At 47.7% G+C, this 21,032-nt stretch overlaps 2 protein-coding genes across 3 annotated transcripts; both read right to left on the bottom strand.

The window, feature by feature from the left end:
- Nucleotides 1-4,473: 4,473 nt before the first annotated feature.
- Nucleotides 4,474-12,528, bottom strand: D2HGDH (D-2-hydroxyglutarate dehydrogenase). Its single transcript, XM_056498329.1, has 9 exons — nt 12,013-12,528; nt 10,784-10,841; nt 9,657-9,796; nt 9,037-9,230; nt 7,742-7,910; nt 7,026-7,169; nt 6,429-6,571; nt 6,121-6,286; nt 4,474-4,954 (listed from the first exon to the last, which is right to left on the bottom strand). The coding sequence occupies exons 1-9, from the start codon at nt 12,293-12,295 to the stop codon at nt 4,680-4,682; spliced, it is 1,572 nt and encodes a 523-aa protein (XP_056354304.1). The 5' UTR covers nt 12,296-12,528; the 3' UTR covers nt 4,474-4,679.
- Nucleotides 12,529-12,688: 160 nt separating this feature from the next.
- ING5 (inhibitor of growth family member 5) lies at nt 12,689-20,984 on the bottom strand. Of its 2 annotated transcripts, none has more exons than XM_056498343.1 (8): nt 20,844-20,984; nt 20,301-20,372; nt 19,479-19,645; nt 18,075-18,186; nt 17,212-17,305; nt 15,870-16,005; nt 15,648-15,709; nt 12,689-15,118 (listed from the first exon to the last, which is right to left on the bottom strand). In XM_056498343.1, exons 1-8 carry the CDS (start codon nt 20,878-20,880, stop codon nt 15,076-15,078), a joined length of 723 nt encoding a protein of 240 aa, XP_056354318.1. In that variant the 5' UTR covers nt 20,881-20,984; the 3' UTR covers nt 12,689-15,075. The 2 variants fall into 2 exon arrangements, with proteins under 2 accessions (XP_056354318.1, XP_056354319.1); XM_056498344.1 differs by lacking the exon at nt 20,844-20,984 and adding an exon at nt 20,508-20,655.
- Nucleotides 20,985-21,032: the final 48 nt, after the last annotated feature.

The following is a 21,032-nucleotide window of genomic DNA, read 5'->3' as shown; positions in this document are numbered from 1 at the left end:
CCAGGATCCTTCACCTACCTTGCTACATTTCCAGAGCACCCAAATACACAGCATTGCTTTTTAAATCACAGCTTCCCCAGAGCAGCCCCAACTTCAGTGCTTACCAAGATGCAGAGATTAGCAAGGTGTAGGGTTGCTTTGCTTGAGTTTCTTGGTAGAACCTGAGTCAATGTGCTCTTTTATGGAGAATTTCTAGGGTTACTCTTGGCATGGCACCAGCTGCTGCCGGCAGGGGGGGCACATTTCAGCGACCTCTTTCTCCTGTTACATTACACACGTCAGCTGTGCCATTTCTCACTCAGGAGCTGGGAGAGCCCACGGATCACAAAAGCCCATTTTTTACACTTTTACAATTGATTCATTGCTCTCTCCTGGGGTGTTGTACACGAATTGTCAGCTTTGGTTACGCCAAAATAAAAATCAATGGTGCCAGGCACGAATACTTGTCTTCGTGTGGAGGTGGGTTGCTCAGAGACTGGGGCAGGGAAGGGCAGCAGGGTGACACAGGATTAGTGAGCTGGGGTGGGATTCATCACCCCATCCTGCCTCTGCTTCCTGTTGGGGGTCAGGCCTTGGGGGAGGTTGGTCCCTTGCAGTGGGATGGGGAGGATCAGAAAGAGGAATGCAAAAACTCGTGGGCTGTGATAAGGGCAGTTTAACACATAAAGCAAAACCTGCACATGCAGGCAAATCAAAAGGAATTCATTGCCTGCTTCCTGCCACAGGCAGGTGTTCAGCCATCCCAGGAAAGCTGGGCTCCATCACCCGTAACAGTGCCTTGGGAACTCCCCCTTGCTCCTTCCTCCCCGGCTTTTATAGCTGAGTGTCTGGGAGACCTCTGTGGTCAGTCAGGGTCAGCTGTGCCCCCTCCCAGCCCCACACTGGTGGGGCAGGGTGAGGAGCAGACAAGACCTTGATGTTGTGCAAGCACCACTCAGCAACAGCTACAACATTCCTGTGCTTCCATTGCTGATCCAAACACAGATCCAGACCAGCCACTGTGAAGAAAATTAACTCCATCCCAGCCATAAACCTGCACAGAGAGATGCAAAACCAGCAGAGAGAGCCAAGTCCTTACTGTGCCAGAAGACCACTGCTTCTAAGTGTGGAGCATCCACAGCATTCTAGTATTTAAGTCTGCCTCAGAAAAATTAGAATTTTGGATAAGAAATTCCTGTCACAATGATTATTTCTAAAATTACACATACATGTACCCACCCTGTCTCCCCTCCTATGAAAAGTGCACCACTATGTGAAAGCATCACTGAGAACATAGAAAAGTCCAGGAAAGATATTATAAAATAACCCTACACTAACTCCTCCCTTGAATTCCCTCAGGGAACTGCTCTATTGTTTAGTGAAACAGTAAAACTTACATGGAGTTTTAGGATCTTCACGTGTAAGGAAGATGGTTTAATGGAGCTGTGCCAGAACTTCCCCAGCCACAGCACAGGGCTGTGTGTGTCCCTCCCAAGCACCCTCTCTGTACACAGCTGAAAAAGAGAATTATGGAAAGTTCTGCTTCCCAAAAAGAGCCTTTCATGTGGAAAGTCTGCATTTTACATAGTGATGGTCAGTAGTTTAGGGAAAAAAAAAGAAAGAATGGTGTAAGAAAAGGGCAGAAAATATAAACAGCCTGATCCAGAAAGAGCTAGCTGCATCAGCCTATCCTGGCAGAAAGCAAATCCTGCATATTTCTTTCCCAACGACATCACGGACTTGCCACACTCTTTCATCACCCCACACCCAAGCAGCACAAGCTGTGTTACACAGGCTGTCTTCTCTTTTCACAGAGCCACAGAATTCCAGAACCATTTGGTTTGGAAGAGACCTCCAAAACCACTGAGTTCAGCCTCTCACCAATCCCCACCTTGTAACCAGCCCAGAGCACTGAGTGCCATGTCCAGGTATTCCTTGGACACCTCCAGGTGTGGGACTCTATCATCTCCCTGGGCAGCCCTTTCCAATGCCTGACCACCATCTATTTATGACAAAATTCTTCCTCTTTGAAAATGATGGCATTGTTCACTTTGCTTCAGCCCAGAAAAGGACAATCAGCTCCTCTCTGACTCGTCCTGAGAGATGAAGGGAGAGGTGAGGAGTGTGTTCATAGTGGAGAGAAAGGGTTGAACAGACAAGAATGGAGAGCAGGACTAGATACTGGCAGGCCATGGAGGTATTTCTGTCAAAAGCATCCATGTGGCCAAGCTGAGAGAGGTGTGATCTTAGAACTGTATTAAGGGCATTGCAACACACTGCTGAGCACAAACCAGCATCCTTAGTGCAATCAGACAGCATGCAGCATCAGAGAGATTGTGTTCTGCCTTAGAACAGAAGACAAAACTTTTTAGGATGTTTCTTCTTCGAAGAACAAGGCTCTGGATGGAACATTTATTTCACTGCTCTGTGGAAGAGTCAACATCACTGAAAAACAGGTAGTGGAGAAGATGGCGACTGCATAAGACACCCCTTTCCTACTGTCATGGAATCCAGTAAGGCTTCCCAAACCAGTACACCTGAGTAAAATCCATCAAGTGGTGCCCTCTGAGCACAGCCTGAGCCAGCTGTCCCACAGCTCACCCAGGCAGTCCAGGAGAATCACAGGATGGTTTGGGTTGGAAGCTCATTTTGCTCCAACCCCCCTGCCATGGGCAGGGGCCACCCTCCATTAGGCCAGGCTGCTCAAATCCCTGTCTAGCTTGGAGAAGACTGGGGAAAGAGTGTCAAACGCTTTGCTGACATCCACTGCTCTGCCCATGTTGACAGAAAACATCCGTTTGTTGTAAAAGGCTGTCAGTTATGACACTATTTGTCTTTGGCAAATCCCCTGGCTCACTCTTATCACCACCTGCTGTATTTGGATACAAGAGAGTCTGGGTTAAGAGTGACACGTTTCAGTAAATACGGATATGACTAGCAAACACCAAGCAAGCCAGAAGATGAATGACTCACTGTCCTCAGTAGCACAAGGGTGACAATGTGGTTTTGTACAACAATCCATAAATTACAAAATAGACTGTAGCATGTAAAACCAAACCCTAAAGCCAACAAAATCCTCCATCTTACAACAGAACAGTTCAGCTGGAAGGAACTTAGGGCAATCATCTGGTCCAACTGCCTGACCAGCTCAGGCCTGCCCTAAAGTTACACCATTGCTCAAATGCCTCTTAAACACTGACAGTCTGGGGCATCAGCCACCTCTCCAGGAAGCCTGGTGCAGTATTTGATTATATACTCTATAAAGAAACACTTCCTAATGTCCATCCTGAACCTCCCTGGCCCTGCTTTGAGATCAGCACTCCCATGAGATCAGCACTTCCCTCTCCATGCCCCCTCCTCAGGGAGCTGCAGAGGGGGATGAGGTTGTCCCTCAGCCTCCTTCTCTCCAAACCAGGCAAACCCAGAGCCTTCAGCCTCCTCCCAGCTCACACCTCCCAGCCCCAGCCCCAGTGTGGGTCTCCTCTCCTGGAACACTCCAGCACCTTCCCATCACCCAGCACTGGAGTGCTCTGGGTGAGGCCGCCCCAGTGCTGAGCACAGCCAGACCATCCCCTCTCCTGACCCCCTGGCCACTGTTGGGTGCCCCCAGGATGCCACCTGCCCTCCTGGCAATGGCTCCTACTGAGCTGCTGCCAGCCCAGATCCCCAGACCCTTCCAGCAGGGCTGCTCCCCAGCCACCCCTCTCCCGGCCTACACTCATGCTCAGCGTTGATCCAGCCTTGGTGCAGAATCCAGCACTTGGATTTAGGGATTCTGTGCCCCCTGCCAGGCCTGTTATCCCTTCAGAGATCCCACAGCACTCCCAGCACAGAGTTACAGTGGTTTGGGTTGCAAGGGACCTTAAAGCCCATCTTGTTCTACATCTCTGCTATGGGCAAGGACACCTACCACTAGACCAGGTTGCTCCAAGCCCCATCCTTCTGGATTATCACTCTGGGCATTCCCAGATATTATCCTGCCAGGTTGGAAGGGATAATTTTACACCCCTCTGTGAGGGCAAATCATGATTTGCTGTGAAGAACAGACTGGAAGTCAAGGAAGAAGGAAATACTGGCATGCCTAGAGCCTGCCCTGGCAGGCAGGAGGGCTGGGATCCCCTCCCTCAAGCCTGGCTGCTGGTATTTCTCCTCCAGTTCATGAAATCCAGAAGCTGATCTCCAGCACCCTCTTTTCTCTGGCCAGTCCTTCCAGCACTGCAAACCTGTACATGGGACAACACTGATGCTTATTTGGGACAGCCTGGAGGTGGCATCACTAAAGAGGCCATAGCCAGATGCTGTTGTGGCTTTGTGAGAAGTGTATTAGATAAAACAAGTGAGGAAGAGCAACACCATCACTTGGAAGACTTGCATCCACAGGTTCTCCTGTGTCTCTGATGCTTCACTTGCCCAGCCCAAGTGAGAAAATGCCTCCTTTGGCTTCTGTCACTGATAAATCAGAGCAAACCCAAGGGGAGAGAGTTGGAATACTCATACACACACAATATCTCCATGTTTGGTTTCAATGTTCAGACTAAGCAGGAAACCCAGCAGTGTGTTCTTCAGCAAGACCAAGTACCCCTGAAAAGAGCAACCATATTCCTTTACTTGTTCCATCCCACTAACAAAATCAAACACAGTGTGCTTGCTGATCCAGTGTGTTTATGGCTCAAGGGCAGGTATGGAGCTCTGCTGGATCCTCAGCTCATGCTCCTCTCGTGAGCTGAGGGCAGCGTCTTGTAGGGGTTGAGGATCCCTTTGGGGTCCAGTATGGCTTTGAACCTCTGCATGAGCAGCACTGCCTGGTGTGGTTTGCTGTACTGAATGAACTGCTTCTTCTTGAAGCCCAGCCCGTGCTCTGCACTGATGCTCCCACTGCACCTGGCAGTCCACTCGTACACAAAGGGCTCGATGGCATCCAGCAGGGAATGGCTGTAGGACTCCGCCGTGATGTTCAAGTGCAAGTTCCCATCTCCTGGAAGAGAACATTGCACAGGTGGGTCTGGGAGAAAAACCTGGTGGCCCTGCAATGGATACTCATTCCTGGCTCCTCCACATTCTCAAACAACAGGGCCTTTGTTAGTCTGCAAACTGCAAAAAGGACAAGCTCACTGTCCTACAAACATCAGCCTCTCCGGGCACAAATAATTCAAATAGGATCTTTGCTTTTCCATGCTCCCAGTGCAATATTTGAGGAAGGGTTCTGAGTTAAGCTACTTTCAAACTGCGACTTTTGTGATTTTAAAATTCCCACTGTCCTGCATTAATGATTGTGCCACCACCGTGATGCAATGACAAAGACTTCCCCAATGGCATTTCATAATGATCATTAGATTCTAACATGGCCCTTCATCACTTTTTCTCTCCCTATTATGTTTGTGCAATGCTCTAAATGCACTTTGGCACGGTGTCAATAGAGACAAAGAAAGCAGAACAATTTCTCCTTTTGCCACTGTATGTGACAGTATTTGATTAGGCACAAAGTTGCTGGGTACTCCGAAAGACAAAACACACAAAGATAAATACAACTAACCAACTAACTCATCCTCCTCTGTCAGGAACCTCTTCCTGCATCCTAGCAAACCCTCACAGCACACAGCTTAGTCCTCAAAGAGCTACCAACAGGGAGCCTTTGTTATGCAACGTGTCTTTCAAATGATCCCTAATCAAGTGTGCTCAAGACTGTTCTGTGGGTTTTTTTTGTAACAAAACAACTCTGCTAAATGACCAATTTAACTGCCTGTAAAATCAGATTGGTTTCCCAGCATGCTGACTATCAGCTTTTCTGTGCATTTATCATTGAAGGGTTATCATGCTGGAGGGTTAACGGCTCACAAAAAACTAATTTTCAGTAGGATTAATCACTTTGGACAAGAAAATGGTTATCTACCAAATGTGTCTAAGTACATCAACCAAACTGATGGTCCAATTGAACAAATTACATATTTAAATAGAAAGTACACAGCAAGAAGACACAGATGACCAGTTGCCTCACTGGCCAGCAACCTGCCACCAGTATATGGAAAACAGTCTGAAAGCAGTGAAATTCAAAGACAAAGATCCTGATGCACTCTCCTCTTCCACAGCCCTCAATTTAAGCACAGAAGGGCCATCACCTCCTTGCCCAGCACCCCCACTTACCCAGGTGGCCGTAGCCCACCACGTTTCTGGCCCTGTGGCCCAGGCGAGCCCTCATGTCAGTGACGAGGTCGTAGAGCTTTCCCACGGGCAGGGAGATGTCGTACTTGTACACGTAACCCTCGTGAGTGAGGGCCTCGGTGATCCTCTCCCGCAGGCTCCACAGCACCTGAGCAAACAAGGATCACACAAACCCACATAAACCCTGCAGCTCTTGGGCTCCATGCACACACCAATGAGTCTGAACACTTCCCTGGATAAAATACAAATCCATGTCAAAAACATTTGTGGAAGAGGAAACACTGACTTGCCTTTATTTTCTTATAGTCTGTTGCCACAGTTCCATCACTGACCAAACCAGAAGCTATGGCCTTTTCTAGGAAGTTGTTCAATTTTTCTTCATCATGAGTTGAGTTGGAGCCTGAGGTTTCAATCAAAACATAAAAAGGGCTGTCTGAGGATAAGGGAGAACAAAGTAAGTAGATGCCCTGGAGCAAAACAAAGGAGTTCAGGGCAGGTTTTGGAGCTTTCCCCACATGTTGTGTGCCCAGACTCTGGTGCCAGAGAGGGCAGTCATGTCTGTAGGGCACTTCACTGACATGCTAGATCTTTTAATAAGCAACCACTTTCCAGAAAGCTAGCAGTTTTGTGAGGACAAATACAAGTAAAAAGTCTCATCTTTAAAGATAAAAGGTGTTCGGAATAGATATATAATAATATATAATAGATAAATAAAATAAAATATAATAGAGAAATAAATTATGAGGGATGCCCACACAATCACGAACCTTTTAAAGTCAGTGAGTCAACTTTCCAAAAATTAGTCAGTTTTTAGAAGTGCTTAAAAGTAGTCTAAAAGTCCCCAAGCAGTACAATGCCCCTTTCTACAGTGTGAATATCACTGGTACCTGCCACTGGGCTGGACAGCTTGAGATGCCTCTCAACCAATTCCATGCACTTCTCATCCATGAACTCATAGGCAGATAGGATCTCTCCCAGCATGGCTCTGCAGGTTGTGAATGTTTCCAGAACCTTGGCAAAACTCTGACACCCTTCAGACAGAACAGAGAGGAATCAGGAGCAAAAAACAGACACCACCCCAAACCCTTTGGAGGTTTCTGAGAAGTAAAAAACTCTCCGTGAAGGCTCCCCACAAATAACTCTGGACCTGCTGAGGGACACCCAGAAGCAGTTTTTAAGAAGCTGTGCCTGGCCACACACTCTGTTGATCCAGAGACTGACCTGCAGAGGTGATTTCTCAGCCCTGCCTCATCACCTTGTCACTCACCTCACTCCTGGATGGTGGCTGCCTCTGCCTACTGTCAGTCTTGCCCTGTTAATCTCTTAAGCCTGTCAGACCAGGCCCTCCCTCACCACTGAGGGGACTGTCCTGCCAGCCTCCTCACCTTGCTAAGCTCCTGGCTCCACTTCCCTTACAGAACAACCTGCCCCTGTAGGTATTTCAAGAGATATTAAGTATCTGCACAGGTATTTAGCACAGAGCCCTACACTATTTCCCAGAAACCAGCTGATGCTGCTAAGCAGGCTGAGCAGTGCTTTCTTCTGTCTACCCCTATTCCCAGATTCTGAAATCATGTGTGAAATCATCAATATCAGCTTCTACCTAGGAATGCCACATTCACAGCCTTAGGCTTCTGAGGACAGAGTATGGAGACAGCAGTGATAACTCCCAAGGTCCCCTCGGATCCGATGAAGAGCTGCTTCAGGTCGTAGCCTGTGTTATCTTTGCGCAGAGAGGTCAGGCAGTCCAGGGCTGAGCCATCAGCCAGCACCTGTGGGAACACAGCAGCCCAGTCACAGCACCTGGGTGCGAATCTGCAGGCATGAACTGCCTATGACCAAGCTCCTGGGAAGGGTCACTCACCTTGAGCATGGGGACACAGCTGCAGCCCATTCCCACACTGCTCCTCCATTCCCAGCTCTGCCCCCACCTCTCTATATCCTACCTGAGTAGGATAGAGTAGATATTTCCCTCCTACTTCTCTCCTTCCATCAGGACAAGTAATAACAGAAGATCCAGTTTATTCTGCTTTTTTTACTAATGGTGGAGAAGACCAGCCATTCTCTGCAGCCCTAGCTCCAACTACCCAGCAGAAACAAGGAAAGCTACTTGAAACAGTAAACAGTTAAGCAGAATGAACCCTCTGCCACTTGAGCCTTAAAATAAGGCTGAGTATCTCCAAGACAGATTATTAAAGGCTATTTTGACATTAGTGTCAAACTGACCTGAGACAAATGCTCTCTCTTCTAAGCCTACACAGTAAAACCAAGCCATGCTTTTGTTCCCTGCCCAAATTTTGTCCCCAGCTGTGAAAACTTTTAGAATTCCTAATCCAGCTTTTACATCCCAAAGCACTCACCTGCAGGACAGGAGCAGCTGAGGAGCAGCAGAGACTCTAGGACACAGCCAGTAGCCAAATGAACCCAAAGTAGACAGCCCTGTTACAGGGTGGACTTTGCGCCTTAAGATAATCTTTAAAGTCCTGTCCAACATAAACCTGTTTGTGATCCTATGATTCTATTAAAATCTGAGTGAGCAGCAACCAGAGATGCAGGATGGATCTAGCAGAGTGTCCCAGAGACCCACTGCTCAGAGGAACCAACTCCATGCAGATAACCTGGGATCCCCCAACCTCTGCCTACCTTTTCACTTGTCTGGATCACAAAACCACCTAACACCACATCTCTCAGCAAGCACTGGTAGTCAGGAAGCTGCAAACTGCAGCAGCAATAACATGCTACATGCTGCATACACACACGAAGACATGTGCTGACCTTCTGGAAGTAGAGTGGAAGCCTGGAGAGGAACTTGGCTGTGTGCTGCATAGTTAGAAGAGCAGGAAGCAGTAAGCAGCAGAGGATTAAAGAGAGAAGGGAACTGCCAGGTACTCGCCTTACCACTTCCAGCCCCAGCACCGTCCCTCGCAGAGAGCCGTATCTCAGGAGCCGCAAGCCTCCGGCATTGGTGGCCACGTTCCCCCCGATGTGACAGCTGCCTTTGGCTCCCAGGTCCAGTGGCATGATAAACCCCTGCTCCTCCAAGTACTCATTGAGTCTCTCCAGCACACAGCCTGCTTGGCACACTAGGATTCCTGCAACACAAATGCCCTGATGGCTGATGGCTGTGAAGGTGCCTCCTCAAGAAGCAGGAGTAGTATGAGCAGATGCAGCCACCTCTTCCTTCAAAAATTCCTGGGATTCAGCTTAAATGCACAAGTCTGCATGCTCCAGGGAACTACCCCCTCCTCAAGCCTCAAGGAGCTTTGCTATCACCTCAATATCTTGTCACCCACAATTCTGGATTGGTAAAACATAATCCCATTGTGTCTCTGCCTGTTGTTCTCCCTCTCTGAACAGAGATACTCACACCAGCCTGACCCCTAACCCCTCAAATCCAAACAAACCTCAGCCAGCTGCTGGGCTGAACCCTGCTGATCCTGCTGCTATCTGTTCCCAGGAAAATGCCTGTTTTGCAGGCTGGGGCTCATTTCTGTGCTTCAGATCCCTGGAATATTTACCAGACACCTTGTCAAAGCTGATGATCCGGTTCATGAGAGCAGTGGAGAGAATGATCTCGTCAAAGACAGGAACGCTGCCCCCAACAAGGCCCGTGTTCCCCCCCTGAGGGTTCACTGCCAGGTTCCTCTCATGGCAGTACCTGGAAGGAAAAAGGTTTCTGAATTTTTATGCATTTAGAGGCCACAATCAGTCTGTCAGAGAAGTTTCACTTCTACATGAATGTCAACTGTTGTGACACTGCTCCTTAAAATTAAGCAGCATTTCATCAAAAGATTAAAGTGATGGAAGGAGTCAGTTTCAATAACAAAGTGAGAAAGTGCAACTCCTGTCTGCACTCAGCCCAGTGCTGAGCAAAGAACCAACACTCGGGGTTATCCCTGTCTGTATCTACACACCTGGCACATAACATCTGCCTGGAAAGCACTGCATATGCTCCTACAGGAGCTGTTTCTGCAGCAGTCTGTGTTACCAGCTTGGGCTCCTCAGTAGGCTCTGGCAGCCAGCCTCCAGCAGTGGTTTCAGACATGACTGCCCTCCTCCTCCCAGGAAATTACTGCCCTGTAGGCAACAAAATGTGCACCTGTGCCTCAGCTGCTCCACCCGCCACATCCCTGCCAAGCACCAACCACCACATCCTTTCTGAGCTGACAGCAGCTCCTGCCCAAGGGATGGATAGCACAGAGTTCCACAGCCCCTCCTTCAGACGCCCTGTCTGCCTTTGCTGTGCTCTGCATCCCTGTTTTAACTGAGCCAGGAGCATGCTCCTGCAGCTTTCAGCTCCTCAGCTGAACAGTGATCTGGCACAGCACTGCCCAACTAGAGCTGTGTCACACCCGTGTGGATAAAACAGATCCTCAGACTGTCCAGGTTCTGCCCTAACCTTCTTTACCTTTTCAAACAGACCCTCCTGAATCATTCACAAAACTTCTCTTTACTGAGCACCTGTACAATACTTAATTTTAGCCATTTATCAGAACAGAGAAGTCATGAAGAAAACTGCCTCAGCAACTCCAATGCTTAAGGAATTGTTGTCTGAACACCTACAAGTTCCCTTCCTGTGCTGCATCATCCCTGACTCAACCCAAGTCTCCTCAGCACCAAGCCCAGCAGAAAAGGTGCTCCTTACCTGAGAACCTGAGACACCTCTGCAGTTGTCTGTGGCTTCAACACCAGCTGGCTGCAGCCTGCAATGAAAGCAAGGGACTCTCAAGGCAAGCTGTGGCTCTGCAGGGGTCAGAAAGAAACAGGTGGGAAAGCATGAGGTGGGAATTAATAATGCTCCCTCCACTGTTAGGCATTTCAATCACGTTGACAACAAACACTTCAACAGCAGCCTTTCCTTTCAAGGACTGCAAAAACTTTGCATGTATAACTTGTAGACTTGGCTGCCACTGGAGGCAATGAGAAATGGTTTAAATTCTCATGAAATCTCTGACAGAAGCAACACAGAATTAACAATGCTTGATTTAGAATCACAGAATGATTTGGGTTGGGAGGGACCTAAAAGTTCATCTCATTCCATGGGCAGGAGCACCTCCCACTATCCCAGGTTGCTCCAAGCCCTGTCCAACCTGGCCTTGGACACTTCAGGGATGGGACAGCCACAGCTTCTCTGGACAACAGTGCCAGGGCCTCACCACCCTCACAGGGTAGAATTTCTCCTCAATATCCCATCTAACCCTGCCCTCTGGCAGTGGGAAGCCATTCCCCCTTGTCCTGTCACTCCAGGCCCACATAAAAAGTCTCTCTACCTCCTTTTTATAAGCCCTCTTAAGGTACTGGAAGGCTGCAATCAAGACTCCCAAAAGCTTTTATTATCTTTTCTGGGATTCAAGCAAAATTGCTAGATGAATCAATTTGTCTCAGGAAAATATTAAGTTAGAGGGTTTAGATTTTTTTTTTTTTTTTTTACTAAAACCTATAAGTTTACCGGGCATCGGGTAATTCTTAAAGGAATCATTTTTATGAGAAAAACTCATTTTGGATGGGCAGGCACTCATCTGGTCTCTGGTGACCAGAGGGAATGGCTGGAGCGGGGTCAGGAAAGGGTTAGGTTGGATATCAGGAAAAGATTCTTCCTCCAGAGGGCGGTCGAGCACTAAGAGGCTCCCCAGGGAATGGACACGGCCCCGAGGCTGCCAGAGCTCCAGGAGCATTTGGATAACGCTGTCAGGCACAGGGTGGGATTGCTGGGCTGTCTGTGCAGGGCCAGGGCTTGGACTCGATAATCCTCACGGGTCCCTCTATGTGATCCGCCATAAAGATGCGATTTCCTTTGGCAAACTCGTTGTTCTGGCAATTAACAGAGGCAGGAAGGAGGTTTTGCCCACAGAGCACATCAGGCAGCTCCCTTACCTCGCACCGACTGTAGCCAGTCCACGTTGTAAGGCTGCACCTCCTCCCGGCCGGTGACGACCCTGCCGGGCATGAGGCGCTCGAAGAAGGCCACATCCCCGTCCGCCAGCCGGCCGAAGGGCAGCCTGCGCACCGCGTAGCGCTCGCAGGTCGGCACCACCTCCCGGGAACCGCGGGCACCGGCACAGCCCCTGCTCCGGGCCACTCCCGGCGGCTCCCGGCTCGCTCGGCAGCCCCTCAGCCAGGCTGAGGCCCCGCGCCGCCACACCGCTGTGGAAGCCATGGAGAAACGCGCGCCCTTCCCGCAGCCCTGAGGCTCTTCCGCTGCTCTCCCGGGACACCGCAGCGCCACGGCGTGATTTACAGCGGAGCGAGCGGGGAAATTTGGGATTATCCCGATAAACGGGAGATATCAAGGACGCTCCATGGCCTGGAAGCGTCGGGGACGCGCATCGCGCCTCACCCCCAGCCGCCAGGGGGCGCTGTCGCCCGCCCGCGCGGAGCGCGAACGCGCTCCGCGCGGGCGGGCGACAGCGCCCCCTGGCGGCCGGCGGTTGCAACAGCACCCCACACATTTATTCCCAAAAATACTTTATTTATAATATAATCCAACATCTCCAAGATCCAAAAATACAGATATACATTTTTTTTTTTTTTTAAACTTTACATTCCTTAATTATTTTTTTTTTTTTTATCGTTTCGGGAATTGGGTGAAAGTCAGGTTTCGACCTCCAGTTTGGATGAGCTGCAGTAAATAAAGCTGGGCCCCTGTCAGGGGTTTTTTGGGGTAATGTTTAGTGGGGTGTTCCTTTAGGGATCACCCTTCTCCAGGAAATATTTAACACTGTACATTCAAAAGTCAGAAGATTTAAATTCTTTAGGAAGCAAAAATGAAGGCTGCTGGTATTTCTATCTACAAGGAGTTGTAAAAAATCTCTACCGACAGGTGTAAGAGGGCAGGAGACACTCCTGAGCCCATCCAAGCCCTGAACTGGCATGTTCCCAGTAGGAGAGTTTATTGCTGGTATCAGATCTCAGATGCTTTACACATCAAAGAGGTTGTAAAGAAGAGGAGAATGTTGTACCTCACACTATTCATCATTCCTAGCAAATTATTTTCCTTTTAAGGGCTCTACCTTCCAGAGCTTGTTTTCCTTTTTGCTTTGCTGGTTCAAATGGAAAATGCTCTTCAGAGCCACAAAAGTACTTTTAAGAATGTATTTTGTTGTCCTACCTAGCCAGAATTTTGGAGCTGAGGGAACTCAGCTCCACACTGGCTCACCCATAGCTGCTCTCTTCCCTCATGGCATGTTTCCAGCAAGATCTCCAGAGTGGAATTCTGAGATTGCTTCAAATCAAATGCTTAATCCATGGCAATACCAGTACTAACAAAACCTTAGGAAAAGCAGAAAGAAAAGCCTACAATACCATTGGGTGAAAGGGGAAAACAAAACCTGGAACAGCATTAACACAGGACGCAGCAATGCTCCAACTCAGTCTAGTGCAGTGGGGAAGGAGGAGCAGCTCTCACCCTCTGGGACTGGATTACAGGCTGGCTCATGAGGTATCATTAATTTGCTCTCATGAAGAGGCAGGAGGAAGAAGAGGGCTTGCTGTACTGCAGGCGTGTGTGACTGTGCTGTTCCTCTCCTTCCATCCAGGACTCTGGCTTTAATTTCCCTGCCTGCTTTCCACGTGCTGTTCTGTGGCAGCAATGACAAATGTGCATTTCCATACACAGAACTATGGGAACTTCCTCTCTCCAGGATGGAATTTAATAAAGACATCTGAGCATCACACTGGAAATGACAGGACCCTGAAGACAGGGATTTTTTTCCTAAAATCCATCCTTTTTTCCTGCCATAAATCAGTGTCCACAGAAAAGCTGCCTCACAATTGAGAGGATTTTTCTACATCAGCAGCAGGCACAAAGCCCCACAGGGGGAAGGAGAGGTGGCAGGAGCTGTGGTCTACTTTCCTTCATTGCAAAACATGAGTAAGAAGCTCAATGTAACAAGAAAAGCCTCATTTCTTTTGAAAACAGGTGCCAGAATCTGAGTAGAAGTGTTCTTAATCTTCTGTGCTGTTTATTCAGCAGAAGAAAAGTTTGTCTGGGAGCTTCTTCCTGCCTTTCCAGCAGTCTGTACCAAGAGCTCCTGCACACTGGTATGGAAACCAGCACACAGCCCTGCACACAGCAGCCACCAACACCCACTAGGGACCAGAGCCAGCAAAGTTCATGAGTTTGGAACTTTTTTTTTCCACCTTACACCAGCAGGAAGGAAACCTGCAACACCTTTCCCCACTACATCTTCCACTGAAGGCAGGTAAGCCTCATGATGCAGAAGACAGATATGAAGGCAAGACTTTGCTCTTCTCTCAACTTTTGCACCCACTGTACCTCAGAGGAAGGAAAAAAAGAGAGACTTTTGCTTTCCAGCTCCTGACTTCCTCTCCCCCTTCTGCTGCAGCCACTGACACTGTGCTAATGCAAAGATTCACATTCATCATCTGAAAGGCAGCCAGACAATGCAAACGTGGCCCATTAAAAAAAGACAAGAAGTTCTGTTACAACATTCCTGAATGGCCTTCTTCAACAGCAGAACAACTGTCCTCATGGAGCCTTTTCCTAAAACCTGATTTCCTGATTTACCCATGTGCCACACAGGCAATCACTGCTAACAATTCAGGCCTTCATCTTATTTTGTGAATAAATCTGACCTTGTCTCTCTCCAAGAATACTGTAGGTTTCATTTTCACAGTGATGTACTTAAAGAATCTTCAGGGAAATGGAAACAGCCAGAAAAGGCAACACCCTCCCTCAGTATTATTGTGCAAGACTAACATAAATAAAATCTCCGTGGCAAAGGGATTTGGGACTCCCTCCCAAAGTCATTGTCTTAGGAAAGAACAGGAATTTCAACTGGCCACTGGATAATTAAATATCATACTGGAAAAAGATGGAGGATAGATTAACAAAAAATAATCAAAGGTAATATTGCAACATGAACGAAGGAATATATTAAATTCTTCTTGCCTCGGCGGTGTATCCCCCTCTACTCCTTACTTCTTTTTCTTTCTTTCCTGAACACAACGAGGACAAAACCTGTAGGAAAAAAGAGGCAATCATTAGCTCCTGGAATTAACAGAACAGAGCCTGAGGACTGTTTTTATTTAAGCCTGTTTCTGACAGGCCATTTGTTGATTTGATTAAAGCAGTTCATTAGATAAAAATAAAAAGCCCACGATCCTTTCCAAGATAAACACAGAGTAAAAACCCTGAGAAGTCTTCAAAAATTGACTCCAGAAGTGAAATTAAGAGGTACCTGTCTGTTTTAAGCACAGCCACAATCAGTGACAATAGAGCAAACCTGTGATGTAACATGTCCATGTTTACACAAGCCTCAGGTCAAAACCTGCTCTGTTCATCAGGCAGTTTTGCTCCCACCAGTACCTAAGACTTCTGTGGAAATGGATTTGAACAAGATGGTTCATCTTGTATCTTCTACCCTCAAACATAATCCCCAATCATACAGGATGCAAATCCTCTGGTGAGAAGAGCAAAGCTTCTCTGTCAGGGTCACAACAGGGCTTTAATTCTTGTTGAGGCAAACTGATAATGTTGTCACACTCACCATTTCCCTTTGGGTTTGGTGGTCAGGTCCACACATGCAAAGTGGAACCACTCGATTGGGCACTGCAAAAGAGAAAGAAAAAACCCCCAGAGGAGTTTCTTAGTGGTTCACAAACATTCCCATCATTTGGTATGAGCTAACTGAGCAAGGAACCCCTCCTTGGATTGTACAGGGTTGGGAGGCAACAAACATCTGAAAATCAATCATTTCTCAGGTGCTTACATCGGGGTTGTCACAGCCAATCATCTCTCCATAGGACACCTGGTGACACAGGCAGTACGTGGGCTCGTTGGGATCCACTGGCATGTCCAGGACATCCGAGGGATGCACTGACAGGATGGTATCAGCAAACTCAGACCTGTGGGCAAGGAAAGAGTCAGGACAAAACACTCCTCAACTGCAGACAACGCTGTTACAAGGGCATGGCTTCCACTGCCAGAGGGCAGAGTTAGATGGGATAATGGGAAGAAATTCTTCCCTGTGAGGATAGGGAGGCCATGGCACAGGTTACCTGGAGAAGCTGTGGCTCCCCCATCCCTGAAGTGTTCAAGGCCAGACTTGAAACAACCCAGGCTAGTGGAAGGTGTCCCTGCTCACTGCAGGGACTGGAATGGAGTGGTCTTTAAGGTCCCTCCAAACCCAAACCATTCTGGGATTTGATGCTTCCAAGGTCTAAATCCTACTGTTTTACAGCATCTTCCCTAAACCACACTGACCCTGTTTTAGTGTTTGTATCACATTACCACAATCCAGTAATGAAAATCATAAGATACGTTGGATAAACACAGTAAAACTAGAAAGAATTAAGAGACGGATTTGTAGATGTCATGAGTAAAGTAACAAAATTATCATACAGATCACTTCTGGTTGTAGGTAGGATAACCTGTTGGGTTTTTTCCCCAACTTGGTCCAGTATACATTTTTTCACAGTCAGGCATGAGTGAACCCTCTTACCTTGACAGGGATGTGCTGATAAGCCAGTACCAGTCCATAGAAAAACTATTTTTAGTTTCCTGCCCCTCAATTTAGCCAACTAAAAATACCAGAATAAACTGAGCCCCTTTAATCCATATCCCATCTCAGACAGGGAATATGCTTTCCTCCTTGTCTCTCAAAACCAAATCAGATTTTTTCAAGGCTACTTAGGACAGAATCCTTTGAAAACAACGCCTCCAAGATTTCTAGAGCAGCAGCACAACATCAGTTTCTGTCCTGACAGACAAGTGAGTTTCTTTTACCAACAAGATCACAAACAACTGTTAAAAATAGCCCTGAGACAAAAATCAATGCTATTTTCTCCCAGCTTGCCAGCAGCAACAGGGAGCCTGATCTTGTCCTTCCAGTCAGTGTTCCAAGCATGCTGAGCTTCCACATGCCAGCCAAGGAGTTAATTAACAATGCTGGCCTGTGCTAAGCAGGACATTAATGAAATGGAGCAAGACCAGAACACTCTAAACACCGCTCACCATCCGGACATGAGTCATAAATAGGGTAATATGAGCTTGTGGAAAATTCATGAAGTGTCAAACCCAAGGCCCTGGACTTGTGCCTGCCTCTGCCTTACCCTCCTTTGAGCTTCTTTTTCTTTGGTGTATCTTCTTCAGATGTTCTTCTGCCTCGACCACGAGAGCTTCTTTTGTCTTTCTGACTTCTTCCCTCTAGAAAGGAAAAACAACCCCATCATTTCAGAGTGGCAGAAACATCCCCAGCTGTTGATTTTTTGATGCAGCTACTGCCTTGAAATCCCTTTCATATGTAACTGAGTAATCCTTATTACAGATGTAATTGAATATGCTGACTGAAATGCATTTTTAAGCCACAAATACATCAAATTGATAACAACTGTGCACCAAACTCTTATGTTTGCAGTTTTTGCAATAAAGCACTGCAGTATGTCAGCACAGGTCATAAACAGCATCACACTTGATTAGACATGCAATCTCAGTATATTTTTACACTCAGTTAATACATTACTCAATAACTAACATAACTTTTATCTCCACCTCCTGACTTCTATCCCTTATTTCATTGCTCAAAGGCATAACGCTGTGCTGTGCTGCTGTACCCACATTAAAATGTCACTGTAATCACACAATATTTCAGCATACACCACAGAAACTGGTATCTTCCTTTAATTCCTAATTTTTCTTGAAATTAAGACTGTTATACCAGCACAGTTTTGACACAGCATCCTCCTTAGAACCAGTAACAACCTCAGGATGATCTGTGAAACAATGACAGTTTGATCTGTCCACAGCACCACATCTCTTCATCTCTTGCCCACTGTAAACATTTTGAAGAGCATTAAAAACAAGCAGAGAGTGGCACACTTCTTTCCTTCCTCCAGAAATATTTTACATCTCAGCCCTCCTGGTTTGACACTCTAAGTGCTGGAAAAGGCTGTGAATTGTTTGAAAATGTGCCCACTTTTCAGGCTTCGGGATGCAGGGGTTTCGAAGTCGCTGCCTTCCAGTTTATCTTTGAGATCAGCTTCGAAGCGCGCCAAGTCTGCATCCAGCCGGCGGATGTGCTTATCCACCTGCACCAAGAGGAAACCACAAACTGAATCACAAACAACACCCACTAAAAACAGCCCCAAATGAGAACAGGAAGGGCTAAAACTTGGCTGTTATCAGCACCAACAGTGTGGTACTGCAGAGCAAGGCACGGAAGGGGCACAGGCTGGGGAAAGGGAAATGGCACACACAAAGGGAATGAGGGAGGCAAAAGCACAAGGACCCAACCCCTCAAGCAAGCAGAAGGGAAGGAAAAGGGAGGCAACATAAAGGGGAGTCAAAGCAACTCTAAACTAATGATTTTCAGAACAAAACAAGATGAGAGAGATATGAAATATAACTGGTTTGTCACTGCAGTTTTCAAAATTCAAAGATAGTACTCCAATTGTGTGCAGTAGAGCAGTCAGGGTTTTTCTCCTGGCACTCCACTGTAAGTTTAACAATACAGACAGAGGTTGACTATCCTCAATATCAAGTCAACACACATTAATTAAGTACCTTCTACCACCCTAGCTGCAACAAAGTGACTTTCAGAGCAGAGATTTTAAGCCACCACCCCCAAACTGAGCTGCTGCTATACTTTGCCTTTAAATGAGTTCACCAGTTATCTACAGCACTGATATTCCTGGGACATAATTTCCTTTTTTGTAGTATTTGATGGCAATCAAACATCTACTGCAGCTGTAGCAAAACCCAAAGCATCTCAGCAAGCTGGACAACACTTTACAGTCAAAAGAATTCACCTCACTCAACTTTCATCCAGGGGTTAAAACACATGGAGGTAAGAATTATTCAAGGGACAGAAGAAAAAAAAGAAGTGGAAAGCTACATTTTAAGAAATGGGATTTTCTCCCAAGATTCATTGAGGAAATTTTGATGTCAAATAAACCAAGGCAATTGAGCAGAATTCCTGCTGCTCCTCTACAACACAGCACAGCAGCTGGCTTAAAAAAAATTGCTTTCAACTAAGTGTGTCCCAAATAAATTATCAGTGACAGAGAGCTGGTGGGGAGGAGGGAGTGGAGTAAATCTGCTGGTGTTATCACACAGAAGACAAATACTAGTGATAAAGACACCTCCAAGGGGGATAAACTCACTAATTCTCAGCAAAAGAGAAACTGGTGCCAAAGGAAAAAGCTTTTTGGGGATGGCAACAGTGAGCAACATAAGCTTGAGAACTAATAATTTGTTTTGGTAAAAAATTTAAGCCAAAAAAAAAAAAAAAAAAAAAAAAAAAAAAAATCAGGGAAAGCTGACACTGTGAAGCATCTCCACATGCACCATTCTAGATGGTTCTCACTTTTCCATGTCTCACCATCTCATAGGTCTGCATGGCCAGCTGCACTTTGTCATCACTGTACTCTTTGCACTTGCTGTAGGCACTCTGGATCTTCCTCAGGTGCTCCACTCTCTCCTCAGGTAACATGTTCTTCACAGACTCGATGTATGCTGCTGCCAGGCTGTCAATCTCTGCTTTCTTGTCTGAAAAAAAAGTAGGTATTTTTGTTTTTCTATTTCCATTTAGGCGACCCTTCTTGACAGCTGTATGGTCCCCTCAACTCCTTAATGCATTTTCCTTTTTAAAAACAAAACCACTTAAGTTTGACACTTGTGCTGTGATTCTGCTTTTTCAAGTCTTCTAGAGCTAATTCAGAATTTACAGTTAATTCACAGTCAGGATCAGAAACTGAACCCATGGGTTCACAAGTTTCAGCCTCTCTTCCCACATGCAGAACATTTTATTTGTTGTGCAGTCACTTATTGTTCTGATGGTACAAAATGAAAATAATTGATGTGCAGCCAGATACCAACAAAAACTTCAAAAAGAAAGAAAAAAATCGTCCTGCAAGGCACAGAGGAATCTAGAACTTGTTAAGATACAGAAATATGTGGCAGGAAAGCCATCCAAGTGGCCACTGAGCACAGTGATCACAGAGCTATGGACTTAAACTGGAAACAAAATCAAGCCCTGTGATGTGAGTTGTATTCTCACAGGAGAGAAACAAACACTGCAGACACTCAGGCTGAGAGAAGGAACAGCAGTAGAGGGGAGACACATCCTCTAAAGCCCAGCCTCCACCGGGCTCCCTCAGGCCGGGCTCTCTCGGCCTGCGCTTGCCGAAATACCCGCACGTACCTTCTGTTCTCTGATCCAGCTCCCGCATAAGCTGGAAGTTCCTCTGCAGCTCGCACGGCAGGTTCTCAATACCTGCAAGAGAAATGCTACTAAACGCTCTGAGCAGCCTTGTCAATGGCAGGTGCGCCTGCCCAGGGTAGAGGCTGGAACGACAGAAATTTAAAGGTCCTTCCCACCCTAACCAAGCCCATCCTGTGAGTCACGTACCGTGAGCCGCCCGTTCTCTTCAGCAGATCTTGAGCACTGCTGGGTGCTGGGTGCTGGACACGGGGCCGGCACCAGCGGCCCAGCCGAGAGGGGAGCGGGACCCCCTGGCTGCCGACCCCCACAGCCGCCATGCCCTCACTATCCCGCTCCCCGGCGCGTACCAATGACGCAGCCCGGCGCCTGCTGATGACGCAACCACAATGCCGCTCCCCCCACCCCCCCGCAATGCCCGTGGCGCAGTTTTAATTCCCGCGCCGCCGCCGCCGCCGCCCCCGCCCCAATCCCACCGCCCCGGCCCCCGCCCCGGCCCCTCCGCCACCCCCGCCCCGCGCTCACTGTCCAGGTAGTGCTCCAGGTACATGGCAGTCGCCATCTTGCGGCCCTCGCGCCGCTCGCCGCCGCCCGCCGGGCCCGCATGACAAGGCCCGCGGCCTCATCCCGTATGCGCGGCCCGCGCGCCGCCCATTGGCCGCGGGCGCTGCATATTCATGAGGGGCGGGGCGGGGCGCGCGGCCATTGGCGGGC

Source organism: Oenanthe melanoleuca, chromosome 9 (genome assembly GCF_029582105.1).
Source record: "Oenanthe melanoleuca isolate GR-GAL-2019-014 chromosome 9, OMel1.0, whole genome shotgun sequence".
In the NCBI taxonomy this organism is placed as follows: Eukaryota; Metazoa; Chordata; class Aves; order Passeriformes; family Muscicapidae; genus Oenanthe; species Oenanthe melanoleuca.
The sequence above is the reverse complement of the archived record's forward strand: the minus strand, read 5'-3'. Positions and strand labels throughout refer to the sequence as shown.